A 14122-nucleotide genomic window follows, 5' to 3' on the forward strand; every position below is an offset into this window, starting at 1 on the left:
TTCTTGTTTTAATATTTTCTTCAAGTTAGGACATTGCAAGTCCAAACAACTATCCCATACAGAAAATAAGTAAAGAACAATGCAGCTGTGGTTCAGTACAGTCCAGGGAGGTTAGATGGATTTCCATGTCCAAAAAATAGCCTTGGTCAAAAAGTAAAAAAATGATAGCAGCAGCTTTGGTTTAGTTTACTTCATGGCGGTTAGATAAATTTCAAACATACTACTAGAATGCACATGCAGTTCTTTTTCATGGTGGGGCGATTCAGCTCGTCAGAGAAATAGTGATTATACTTCACTCTTGTCTCATCCCAAAAAAATATTTTATCTTCAGTTTTTAGCTGCTTAATCTGGCTACCTGCCCATATATAATCCTGAATCTATGAAATCCTAACCAGTGCAACTAATTGTAACAAATATAGTGCAAAAAGAAGGAAGGATGTAGGGCATCCTTGGTGGGTCTCTGCATAGAGTAGAACATAGTCCAATAGCCCCCCCCCCCCCATTTTAATTTTTGCTGTGGAGTTTCTATATCCTACCTCAGGGCTTTGTCTAAAGTATATTTCTGAGTCACAGGCACTCACTCATCAAGTACATTCTGGCATCAACTGTAACAATAGTTACACTGGGGCAACTATACTTCACTTCTGCCTCTCCTTTCCTTTTATTTTTTGGGATACTTTTACATCTTAGCCAATTTTTCTGCCCACTGCATAAAAGTAATTTTAAATAAAATATAACAGATAATGAAGTACTCAGCATATCCATGGATCTTTAAGATAGTTGTCTGTAGTGGGTGCCTCATGCCCTCCTTCCATCCTGTTGATGACTAAGCATCCCCACAACAAAGAGGGCACAGCAAGACCATTATGTTCACTTACCAAGTTATAAAAACCTTGAACCACAAAAGAATGAATATAAAACAGCGAACTGGAAAAGCAGCGAACACTGACAACTTCGAAAATAATTTCAGCGAATAGTCATAGTTGGCGATCAACCCGGAAGTAACACTATACATAAGGTAAGTGAAGGGAAACCTACTAAATTTGCCTTATTCACCACTGTAGTACGATCTCTGAGTTGGTATATACAGTTGGGGTGTGGGGAGAGCAGCCCCCACCTTGGTTTGTTGTATGTGCGATGTTGGCTGACTATGGTCATTTGATATATTTTATTTAGCTGTTACTGGTGTTTGTTGCTTTTCCAGTTCGCTGTTTTGTGGTTCAAGGTTTTTGTAATTCAGTAAGCAAACATATACCCATAATTCTCTATCCTTGTTAATGCGTGTGTGTAGATGAATCCTTGTTTGAGTTGAAGTAGAATTGCCTTTTGAAGGATGTTCATACCCCTTAACATAGGCACAACACATTGATGCTATATACATGGACCAAAAAGAGCACATCACCCTGAGCATAGGAGCTTTAAGGTGTTTAAAACAACTAAGAGAGGGCAGAAAGCAAAGTGCTCAGGTGCCCTCACATACACACATGTGCGTACCTGTCAGGGATCAGCTCATGTGACGAGTGCACTCATCAATATTATTTTCTGAATGATTTTATATGATAGGTGGGAAAATGATATGGTGATTCCACATGTCACACTTTTGTTATCCAGGAACTTCCTTTAGATGACTGTTTTAGTGTTGCACTGGAAAAATAAGATGAGGCAGTGGGATTCCTGTTTAATTTAATAAAGAAACAATGTATTGCTGACTAAATGTTTGTTCCTTCATAACACTATTTTCAAGATGCACTTTAACACCTACTTATTTCTTTCAGACTTGTAGAGTTTTAAAAGTATATTCACTTGGAGACAGTTAATACCAGATGTCCAGGTCAGTATGTCTGTGATTGTATACTGTATTTCACTATATATTCATCAGATATTCTGGATCATGGGAAGAATTAAAGGAAAACTCCACACTAGAACTAAAAAAAAAATCTATTTTTTTCACTGATCTATTTTAACACCTCAAAATCATTATAAGCACTTTATTTGTAATTTTAGCCTATTTTCCACAACATGACTACCAATGGAACTTGATGTATCAACGTGATCTTGTTCTCCATCAACCCTTCTTTTTCCCATAATGCTTTGTATGACTCATGTAAGACATAAGGAAGTAACTGTGAATTCCCATGCCATTGACATATAATGGGATTTGTGTGAGTCACTATTTTCTTCTTTACCATCTGTAAAAGGATTGCTTCTTTTCTGTCTCAAATCACCCTCATTTATGTTTTGCTCATATCTTGTTTTACACTATATTTAGAAGTTATCCAGCTACAGCCAGAAAAGTAGCTAAATTGCAGGCCTTTGCTCAAGATTTTCTTTTGTGGTTCATGAGGAACTGACAGTCGCTTCCCCCTCACACAACTGCAGAAGTGTTAAAACTGTCACTGCACTGAGAGACCCTTGCAGAATCAAATCCTCTTGGATTACAAAAGAAAACCCCGAACAAAGGCCTGCAATTTAGTTACTTTTCTGGCTATAGCTGGATAACTTCGAAGTATAGTGTAAAACAAGGTCTGGGTCAAACATAAATGAGGGTGATTAGATACAGAAAGGAAGCAGTTCTTTTACAAAAGGTAAAGAAGATAACAGTGACTCACACAAATCCCATTATATGTCAGTGGCATGGGAATTCGCAGTTACTTCCTTATGTCTGGCATGAGTCATACAAAGCATTATGGAAAAGAGAAAGGCTTGAGGGAGAACACGATCACATTAATACATCAAGCCCCATTGGTAACCATGTTGTGGAAAAGAGGCTAAAATTATAAATAAAGCACTTGGAGTGATTTTCGAGTGTTAAAATAGGTCAGGAAACAAAGATAGAGTGAAAAAAACAGATTTTTTAGTTCTAGGGTGGAGTTTTCCTTTAAGCTGTTAGTTCAATGGAGTCTGCAGGTTACCTGGACATGAGCAGACCAGATAGACCAAGCATTTGTGAGCTGTTTACAAGTTCATGTTTCTATGTTTCTAATACATCTGATATTTTTTGTAGAAAGCCAAGTTTCCTTCTTCAAGACCTGCAGATTATTTGATTTTGGAGAGGAGGCGTCAAGAACAAGCTCGTGAGCAAGTTTTTGCCTTTACTGCCTATCAGAAGCTTTGTGACCTGAAGAATACATGGGAAAAATACACAGACAGACAGATAATGAAGGCAACTATAGAAAGAAGGGTTAATGATGCAATGGAGCAGTATAGACAAGGCATTGAGGAAAGGCGAAAAAGGTAAGAAAATATTACTTGGTGTGATGAGTTCCATCCTCTGTAACAGCAGGATTAATACCAGTAGACATCAAAATAGCTCAGCACCTGAATTTTTCCCAGACAACTAGATTCCTCTTCGATCTCGTAATACACTGTGAAGACATATTCTAGATTTTTTTACTTGTGTTGCAATGTTAAGTACCAGAAAAACAGCCAAAGAATATGTTTTTAATTCCATGATAAGAATTTGTATGAGCTGTGAGTGCAAGTCCTTTTTTTTTCCATTATCACTCCTTTTTTTTTTTCTTCTGACATAATTTTTTTGGTTCTTCAGGTCGATATATTGTATTTTAATGGAGTTTTCATTCTACATTGTAGTCCCTCTTTTTATACTTCCTATTTACATTTGTTTCACCATATTACTGAATTCTATATCTCTTTTTAGTCTGATGATTAAAAAAAGGTGTTTATGTCACTTTTTATACTTTTTATTGTTAGCTAACATTTTTGTCTGTCAGGAGTTAGGCTGGAGAAGTTAGATAATAAGACAGATTAGAATAAGGTCCACTCTGTGCTGCAGTGGAAGCCGTTTGGCATTTCTGAGGGTGAGGCAGTGGTGTTCATGAGAGGGAGAGCTAGTAATGAAGCAATAGGTTTTGTTTTTGATAGTTTGCAAGATGAAAGAGTTTTTCTTAGAGACTGTCACAGTTATGGGTAGTCCATATTAGAGATGGGCTAGAAGGACTCCTTTGCCTGTAGCTGCCCTGGCTGGGTTGAGTAGATAGGGTGAGATTTATCTTACTCAGAAGAGAAGTGAGTTATCTCTGTCATTGCTTTTTCAATATGGATGTTGAATATTAATGATTAGTCCAGCCACAAACTGAGGTGTTTGAAGGAATTGCTTTTCTTCTGCTGGTGTGCCATAAAGGATAGTGACATTGAGTGAATTTGGTGATTTTTTTTTTAAGGATTTGGGTGGTGTCCATTCATCTATAAATACTTCAGCAGCTGAGCAAATACAGCCTTCTCTCAAATATACATTATGGTTTCAGATTTAATCATTGCAATGATGCTACCTTACTGAATATTTTAGATGTACCTTTTGGTTGTCACCATCTGAATAAAATAATCTCCTCAACAGAATTACTTTGTCTTATCACTGATTAGTAGTTTGTTTGACAAACATACATCATACAGTGTCCACAACCAACCAGAAACTTGTTTGGCTCCATTAATGCAAGTAATTTCTTTCACATGATTCTTAATTATCTACTGCAAGTAAGTGCTTATGCCGTTCATTTTTGCAGTCTGCACAACTTCTAATCAACCTACAAATTCCACTACTCTGTATCTTTGAGTTGAATTTCAAAACATAGCTAGACTGGCTACAGGACATCACTGCAGAACACGCCTCTGATTAGCTGTTTGTATTTAATCATCAACTCTTCCTAATTTGGTTCACATTTGCTCATAAACTCTTGTACTTCCAACTGTCCTGCTTTGGTTAACATATCAGTGTGGCACAATAACAGCAGTGTTTTGCGATCCTTTTGAAAACTGGCACAAAAATCCCCTAATCTAGAGATAAATAATTGTGAATGTTGTGATCAAGTACATGTTAAAGTAGAATAAGCTTCAGGCTTTGATATCTCTGAAAAAGTCTACTAGCACAATGGAACAGTCACTTGTTACTGAAAACTGAGCTTCAAACACCCTTATCTGCTCACCAACTTATAAGCTACCTGGAATAACTTTAGAGTGACCCCCCTGTATTTTGCAGATCCAGTGTGGCCATTTGTAGATCTTTGAAACATATATATTAGCTGTATCAGTCATGTTTATTTGTACTGCTCTCTGTGAACAAAATATTTCTACATCCCAGTATATCTCTGAACATATGCTATGTTTATGTTGTGCCTATAGTCATAAACTTTCTGAAAATCAAAATTATATCAGTGATTTTGATATAGGTTGCTGAGTTTTTAGTTCAGTTGTTGGCCATAGTTAAGTGTAAGGGCAATTTTTCTTCAGTTCCTGTCATCTGACTTCTATGTATAAATATAATCTATAGTTCTGAGATAACCTTTACATACATTACTGTATAAAGTTAGGACTTACTGTGTATAATATTTAATGTTGTATAGCTCTAAATCATTTCTCTTTAATGTTTCTATGTTTTTTCTTTCTACAACTTCCTTAAAAATGGGGGCTTCCCAAATTGACATTCCTGTCCAACAAATTTAAACAAATAAATAAAATTCCATACAAGATGTCATACAGACAAACTAAGAGAAAATGTGCATAGTATTTCAAGTTGGTCAAAGCAAATAAAAAATTATGGTAAATAAATAAAACAGCAAGAATGTGCGAAAATGTCTTACCTAATTTATTTCAGTTCATCTACTTTTTATCAAGGTTAAATTTTGTGGTGCTGCAGTTGTTCACAACACAGCAGTTGAAGTTCCACCTTGATGGAGGATGTAACGCCCCACCACTGGACCAGAAATCAAAGAGCCTCAATCCTCACCACTGGCAACAGTGATGGAAGTACACTAGGAGGATGACAAGTACACACACAGTATTTCCAGATGCAGCTCTCTGCATCAAGTGCAGTTTCCCTTAAGAGCACACAGATACCACAGTCAGCCTGGGGCTGGTTTCTCCCTCTTTCTCCACATCTCGAATAAGACTCCCCACAGGCACAGCTATAGAGTTGAGATCTCAGCTGAGTGGCCAAGCCAAGACCTCCAGCACCCTCTCTGTCCAGCCAGTGCTTCGTGTCCCTGCCCAAGTAGTTGACACACACACACTCTTTGAGGTTTCATTTACACACACACACACACACACACACACACACACACACACACACACACACAGACACACACACACAGAGACACACACACACACACACACACACACACACACACACACACACACACACACACAGACACACACAGACACTCACACACCTGGGAATGCCTGGTACAAGTGTGCTAGCTGTGCCCCCTTTTGTCCAGACTAAGGTAATTATCACTGTCACCAGCCAACTCCTTATCAGCTACTTTTAGACCCTTAAGAAAGTATGTCCAATCTTACTGTGTTATATTAATATTAAATCAAATAGTGGTTTGACCAAGAGCAAGGCTATTAGGAGTGCCCCACACAGTAATACCAAATAAATACGCAAGTACACTCAAAACTTAAATATCTCTACACAGATCAGCCACAATGAAAGGTTTAAATATATTTAATAATAAATAATAAAAGAACTAGAAAATACTCAGTATATATTCACAGTGACATCAGAGTTCAAAGTCACAGAAAATATTTAAAACAACATTGCAGTACAGTCTCAAATATATAAAGAAAAATACCAAAACTAAGCTACACTATATTCCTGACTGAATTTAAGAGAATTACAATTCCTTAGTTAACTTACTTAATTAGAGGAAGGCAGATGTTGTGGTGAATGGTTCTTTCAGGTCCAAGACAGAATAAAGAATGCCCTGTCTCTCTGAGAGACTTCTGAAATTAATATCTCAAATATTATTGCTGGGATAGTTTGCAGTGCCCCCCAGCCATTTTTCGCAGGAAAGGGTGTGGACATAGTGATTGACATGCCTAAAGGCTGTGATGTAGCATGCAAATGATGCATGATTGACATGTCATGCAGATTTGCCTGTGACATCACGAATATTAATTGTCTAATGTAGTTTACGTGCTTTTTCAAAGTAGTTAATTCTCGGAGATGGTATATTTGCATTTATATACATAGGAGTGCAGGGGAGCTGCCCCCCCCCCCTGCCAAAAGTGCAGGAAAAAAATTAATATTTGTGAGCTACATGGATGTCTTTGCCACAAACTCTTGAAGCAAGAGGTTGAAAATAATAATGTAGTTTACCTGCTTCCTCAAAGTAGTTCATTCTCAGAGTTGGTATATTTGTATTTATATACACTGGGGGGTGCGGTTTCTTAGTTGCAGAAGTCACCACCTGTATGTGTAACTTGTGAGTTTATATATATATATATATATATATATATATATATATATATATATATATGTATACATTAAAGAGCATCAGGCAAGTACCAAAAATTGCATTTCCTTTACAGCAAGTACTATACTTCGACATCTGCATTACAGTTGTGTTCACAGTTACAGTTTGCAGTTACAAGTATACAGTTGCAGATGAAATGTGGATTACTGTAGCTTACTGTATACTTTATGAAGTCATATTCATGTTTAAACATTTTTAATTACTATCCTCGTTTATTACGTGACATTCATCACCTTCTCTATAACAGTCACCAGTTCTAAGAGGGGTAATGCTCCGTTTTGATTTAAACAGCACTTGTTTGAGAGACAATAACTGTAGACAAAATAATAAGAGGTTAAAGGATGCAGAAATAAGGAGCGATTGTAAATATTGCCCTAACAAAAAGTTGAATGCTTACTGGTAATAAAGAATGAATATACATACGGACTTCCTCCTTACCATCTTCATGTTTATTCATCTGGGCAGCCTGTTGGGCAGGGTTTGGGTGAGCCTTGCTACTGCGCATTGGGGGGTACTGTTGTAAAACTATGCCATATTTAGCATCTACCTGTGAAAATACATAGACTTCAGATCTTTGGCAGATGCTGGAAGTCATAAAACAATTTCATTCCTCCACATTTCAAAACTAGTAATTATTCCACCCTAAAGGCAATTCAAAAAACTCCCTAGTACAGACATTATGTTTCTAGCTGCCTTGAAACTGAAAGATGTCATATTTTATTGCGTAGCCATAAAGTAATTTAATTTCAGCTATTTTTATGAAGTTAACTTCCTGTATTCCAGTTTCCACTGTTAAAATATATACATTTAAAGAATGACAATAGTATATGTAAATTTCTGTTCTGTTCCAGTAGGGTACACTGTGGTTACATTTTAAGCACAAGCAATGTATAAAATACCTTTTTAACACACATGTCTGTACAAACCAGTTTGATATACACACGACATACACTTCTAATACAGTTGCAACACAAGCATCTTATATAAATCATGTTGATATTCACAAATGACATATAATTAATTATTTACAATAGTCCAGGTAGCTGTGATGGCAGTATCTCCTTTTGTCACAGAGCACACAATAAAAAAGCATATCCCATGCTGCCTTAGTAACGCCATGGTCATATGACTGTGGAAAGAAAGCCATATAAATTGAATTGCCTTTTGCACACAAATGGAAACTGCACTGGCAGTGATTTCTTATGGTAAACACTATTTGGAAGTTCAGCCTTAGGTAACGGAGTATGAATTCAGACCTCATCCAGTTTGCACTTTCTCAAGGAGGCAGCCAAGTTAATTCTCTTCGTGTACTGAACATTTACCCATTTCTGTCATATAAAGTACTCACACAGGTCGCTAAAATAAAACAAGTTTCAAGACTGGTATGTGCACTCAATGCAATATTTAAGCATACAATATTATCTTATTGTGGAAATAAACACCTCATGCAACTTCCCAGAAAAATATCTATATTTTTTTCATATGACATGCCTTTCAGGGGAGTCCAATGCTCAGTATTTAAGGGGCTTTAAACTGCCCCACTCCCATAAATATACATTTTTGCTCATCTTATGTTTGAAAATGTGTTCACTAAGCACTGTGGAGCTCTTCTGCCTGACATCTTTTGAGATCAGAACAACCCATGTAATAATCATAATCAAAATAAAATAAGCTAAGATTACTAGCTGACAAAAGTAGCAAGAGCTACCTTGGAAATGCCCTTCTGACTGTTAGGGGCCAACCAACTTGTCACTCATGGGGATAGATCTGCTATTTAGCAGAAATCCAAACCATGCATTACTTGTTATCAGTGGCTGTAACTCAAAAATTTGATTAAACTATAAAGGCAGGAATAATGACATATGTACTGCCACTGGTGCATGCCTCACATATCTGTACTTTATGGTAATATCCTTGCACAACTATATTTTTCCTGAGCAGTTTGTCAGGTGCTTTTTGCTACCTTGGCAGCATGGGGAAGGTCTGGCACATGCAAACATATTATGCATTCAGATTAGTTACAATGTTGGCAAATGTCTTTCAGTAACAAAGCAGCCTATGAAATTCACATGATAGTGAACATTTTCTTGGTGTCAGTAACCTGAAGCCACATATGGATGTTTTTTTGATTAAAGCAGCAGCTTGAACTGAATGGAAAGCTCATATTACCCACAATCTTGAACGATAGACTCTGTTACAGTTCTCTTCATCTCTGCTTCCCTGGGGTTGGTGTATTCATTTGGACAACTGCATTTAACACTTGGAATCTCAGTCTGCAGGGAAAATTAATTGCCAGAGTAAATGTGTTCCCTTTATGGGTAAACACTGCAGTGTCTGTTGTGAATGGAAAGAGAAATGAACATACAAACACCTGCATTTGTTGGCTGCATTACCCTCGTGGGTTGAGTCTTTGATTTCAAGTTAATATACACGTGTCCTTATTGTAGTTGATATGTATTAAGAAAGGGAATTTAATTTTAGTCAAATTGTTTTCTATGTCATGTTTAAGAGAGAATATAATTATATTTTAAAACTTTGTTATATAGCTTACTTTTTTATTACGGGAGAGCTGGTTTCTAGCAGGCTATACTCGTATCAAACTTGCTTCCTTTTATTTTTATAGTAATTGCTATTTATTTTATTTATTTTGCATTTGTTTAATGGGATACTTCAGATGGGCATTAAAAAGCTCAGTTTTAGTGGAGGCCCAGGGAGAAAAGCTCCAGAGAAATTTTAAAGTTATATCATTACAACATTGTATAGAGATATAACTATAAAAATATTAAAGTCCAGGTGCAGTGCATTTTGAAATTTTTAGATAAAAAATCAAACAGATATATTACATAATTCAGTCATAAAAATGAAGATACTGTAGATTGCAAAAATATGCAATCTGATGTTGTCAGTCTTCATTCATTCTTGACTGATGGGTTTGGTTCCGACCTTTCAGAACCGACTCTGCCATTATACATAGCTCATGACAGCCAAAAACTCTTGAGCTAAGGCTCAACCCATAATGCCTTTCTCCCCATTACCTCAGATCTCATTTGGTGTGTAGAAAATCGGATGCATCAGCCGATGCTGTCAGATAAGTGCTTTAAATTTCTTCTTTCTAAACATATTTTGTTAAAAAATTTTTGCTAGATAGTTTTGCGACATTGTTGTTGAGTGAGTGACTGTTTTTCCAACTATTTTTACCCACCCAATTTTACCTTTCAGTAACTCTTTTTTACCATCACTGCTATCAGGCCTCCTCTCTGTTTCTGTTACCATTGGTAATCTCTTATACCATTGTTGATATCCTCTTTTTCCCCTTTTTCTCCCTTTACCCATTTGGGTATCTTCTATATACCATTGTTGGTATATCCAAAAAAAAAAAAAAGCAATTAGTTTCCTTTACTTCCTGTCTGTTGTGTGAGAGTGTGGGTGTGTGTATATCGGTGACCTAACTAACTTTTCAATATGGCAGAGAAGCAAAAGAGGACATCTGGATTCAAGCAGTGTCAAGACTGTGGCAGAAAGATGTCCAGTTCGGATGGGCATCTTTCCTGCGTGTACTGTTTGAGTGCCCCTCACTTGGACTTGACTTGTACTATTTGTTAGGGCTTTAGCGTCTGTACTTTAGCCAAAAGGCACAATAAGCGTATTTTGAAAGGCTTATTGAAATGTCCTTTTACTGAAGCCCTATCTAAGGTGGAGACTTCAAAATCTCCTAAACCTTATGTAAATAAAAGAAGCCACTCTGTGCCAACCTCCCTTATAGCACATCAAACAAAGTCGCAAAAAATGCAGGTTCTGATGGTTTCTTTGGAACCAAAAGCCAAAGTACCGAAATTGGCAGAATAATGACCTCCAGCACCAAAAACTAAGTCCTCATCGGTGCCATCAGTCATTGAATCAGCTCAAACTAAAACCTCTTCAGCACTGATCATTACTTTGGTGCCGATGACCACTTCAGCACAGACAATAGTTTCTGTTCACCCTCCACTTTTCTCTCATTCAGTTCCACAATCCCCTTCCATACAACAACCTATGGTGCCGAAAGTCAATCTGCCACTTATTCCCAGGACTAGATATTCCCCTTCAGTGGACCCCTTTTAGAGTCAACAATGGAGCCTCTTTCTGTACAGGCCTGAGTCTCCTTCAGGAATGTCAATCCATTCCTCCAGGAGTCTGTCAAAATTGGACATAGTCAGATTAGCGGATCAGCTTTTGGCAGCCAGAGGTCTCCCTGCACTGTCACAAACCTCTCTCCCACTTGGAGCTGAGGCTTATTCTCCAAGTTCTCCACCAGTTTTTCTTTCTTCAACTTTGTTTTAGGGTTTGGAGCCCCCCACTTCGACTCTCCCGGTGCCAGTTACCTCGGTGCCGATGGTGGATCTCACCTCTGTACCAGAGTCAACTCTGTGGTCTTTGGCTCCTTTGGATCTGTTGCATGCTTGGGACCATGGTTTGGCTGTCTGTTCCAAGATCCTTGGACCAGTTCCAGTTTTTTCCACAGTGCCGTATACAGCTCTCGGGGCCATGGACAGTTTTGAGCCCTCTCTCGGCTCTTACTCTGAGTGGCAGCTCATCGGAGTGGGGTGTGACCCTGGTTCCAAGATTGTCTTTCTCAGTTCTGGGCTCCCATCCCTCTTTGGGCAGGCCTGTCTTCCAGATTATGTAGAGAGCATTGGCCTCAGCAGGCTCCCAGCTAGTTCCATCCTCGTTGGAGTGCCATATTTTTGTTTCTTCTGGTTTGCAGCTGTCACAATCTGTTACGTAAGGAGAGTGGGCACAAGAGCTGCAAGACATGTGGGTTCAGGGTTTCCCCCTCTTTGGAGTCCTCCTCAGAACCTCCCCCTCAGGTGCCACCCAGTAAGAGGACTTGCAAGAGGAAGCACCTGGATTCTCCAGAAGAATTTTTTCACTGAAGACACAGATTACAATGAAAGGGAAGGGTCTCCACAGTCACCCCTGGAAGATGTCTCTTTTGGAGACCTCCTGGAAATATTAAAACAGAGGGGTGACTGGAAGCCCTCAAGCCCATCCTCTGAGGAATCTGTGTTCTTGCAAGCTTTTTGTGCCCGCTCTTCTACTTCTTGGGTGACCCTGCCCACTGACTACGTAGTTAAGTTGATCTTTCAGCAAGTGTGGAAGGCTCTTGACTCTGTAGAGCAGTAGTGCCCAACCCGCGGCCCGCGGGCCGCATGCGGCCCTCAGACCTCTTCCATGTGGCCCGCGACCCTTAAATTAAAATTTTACTTTTTTCCCTTTTTTTTAAGGTTGCGTCCTTTCGCTGGTGTGCGCATGCGCTAAAGCACCCTCCCGTTACTTTTCGCGCCGATAGATGCATTCTCGGGAATGGAAGAGCTGACTTGCGTCCTTTGTGCATGCGCGAAAAGCACCCTTCCGTTAGTTTTCGCGCCGATAGTTGCATTCGCGGCAAAGAAGAGCTGAGGGAAGACGAGAGCATCGCACCGAAGAAAAGTTGAGAGAGAGAGAGGGATTTGTAATTTTTACACACCGACTACTACACCAGGTAAGCTAAGTATGTAGTGAGCACAATTATGTATAAATGCTTTTTACTTTTATTGGTTTTAAAAAAAAATTAAAATTGAGGCAATGAAACCACTATTTAAATTAAGCTTGTTAAAGTGGAATAATAAAACGGCTGTTAAAGTAAAAACAATGAAACATTATTTCTCCATTGTAGTTTCATAATTTTTCTGACTTTTTTTAAAATATGCATAGCTGCTATTCATTCCCAGATTTGACTTCCTTTTATCCATTGCGAGGCTGCTGTTCTTGGAACCTGCTGTATAAGACAGTCAAAGTATTGTTTGGTGATTGTGAAGTAATCTTGTTAAGGTTGTTCCCTGCCTGGCTTTACACAAGATATTCCAGTTTTTCAAAATAATTCACGACATTAGTGATTATCTGTTGTTGTTTTACTGACTACATCTGGTAAATGCTCAGCGAGATTTTATTATACATGCTTCAAAGATATCAGCCGTGAGAAAAGTCCTCATCATATATTTAATGTTAGATAGCATGTTAATAACATCTTATTCCTGATTCTTAGAAATAGGAATTATGTTTTATTGATATATATACAGTGATGCATTTTGTGTTTTATGACTCTATAGACAGAGTTGCTTTTACTTGTGAAGTCTCACTCATAGTAGCGATGAGATTCTCGCTGCTTAATGAATGCGCTTACAAAGCGCCTAGCAACCAAAACACAGCTTTTAATTATTGAATTGTTTAATTAATCTCCGGTTAAATAATGGAGTATATGCATTTTTAAATGATATCTGATGAAGCGTGGACTTACCACGCGAAAGCGCTTATTTCTTGTGTCTTAAATAAAGAACTGTTTGGATTATGCAACGGACTGGTCACATTTTCTTCAACCTGATTAATTGCGGTTCAGCAGAAGTGTATACATTTTTCCTGTGCATTCCTTGTGGTTGGTTCCTCACTTTCACGATTACAGTTTTTCAAAATACTTATCTTGTTTCACTCAAAGTCCATTTTTTCAGGTTACTGTAACATCTTTTAATGCATGATGAAGCATTTCTTGCTACATTTCTAGTCTCACAGAACTTTTTAAGATGAAGCTATCTGAAAAATCAGTTATGTTGAAAAAATATTTCAAGATAATCAGGCAAAGGAAGAAAGTCATCTGATGGAGTAGATACACACAGCAATGCTCACACGGATTTCACAGTAAGTACATTATTTACATTTCAAGTGGACCATTATTTCATGAAACAGTATGGTCCAAAAGGGGGCTAACTATTTTTAAGACCCAATAATGACTTGAATAATAGGTTCATAAGTAAGTACTATGCTAGCTGCCCTCGTGG

The 14122-nt window shown here is 38.0% G+C and overlaps 1 protein-coding gene across 1 annotated transcript in view; it reads left to right on the plus strand.

Annotated features, from left to right (window-relative positions):
* Positions 1 to 14122, plus strand: part of CFAP53 (cilia and flagella associated protein 53) — a 500763-nt gene that overhangs the window by 88668 nt on the left and 397973 nt on the right. The window contains exon 2 of the mRNA XM_044078252.1: positions 3005 to 3234. Coding sequence (XP_043934187.1) covers positions 3005 to 3234 — 230 coding nt within the window. The remainder of the gene's footprint in view (positions 1 to 3004; positions 3235 to 14122) is intronic.

Source organism: Protopterus annectens, chromosome 1.part1 (assembly GCF_019279795.1).
Source record: "Protopterus annectens isolate FY-2018-M chromosome 1.part1, PAN1.0, whole genome shotgun sequence".
In the NCBI taxonomy this organism is placed as follows: Eukaryota; Metazoa; Chordata; order Ceratodontiformes; family Protopteridae; genus Protopterus; species Protopterus annectens.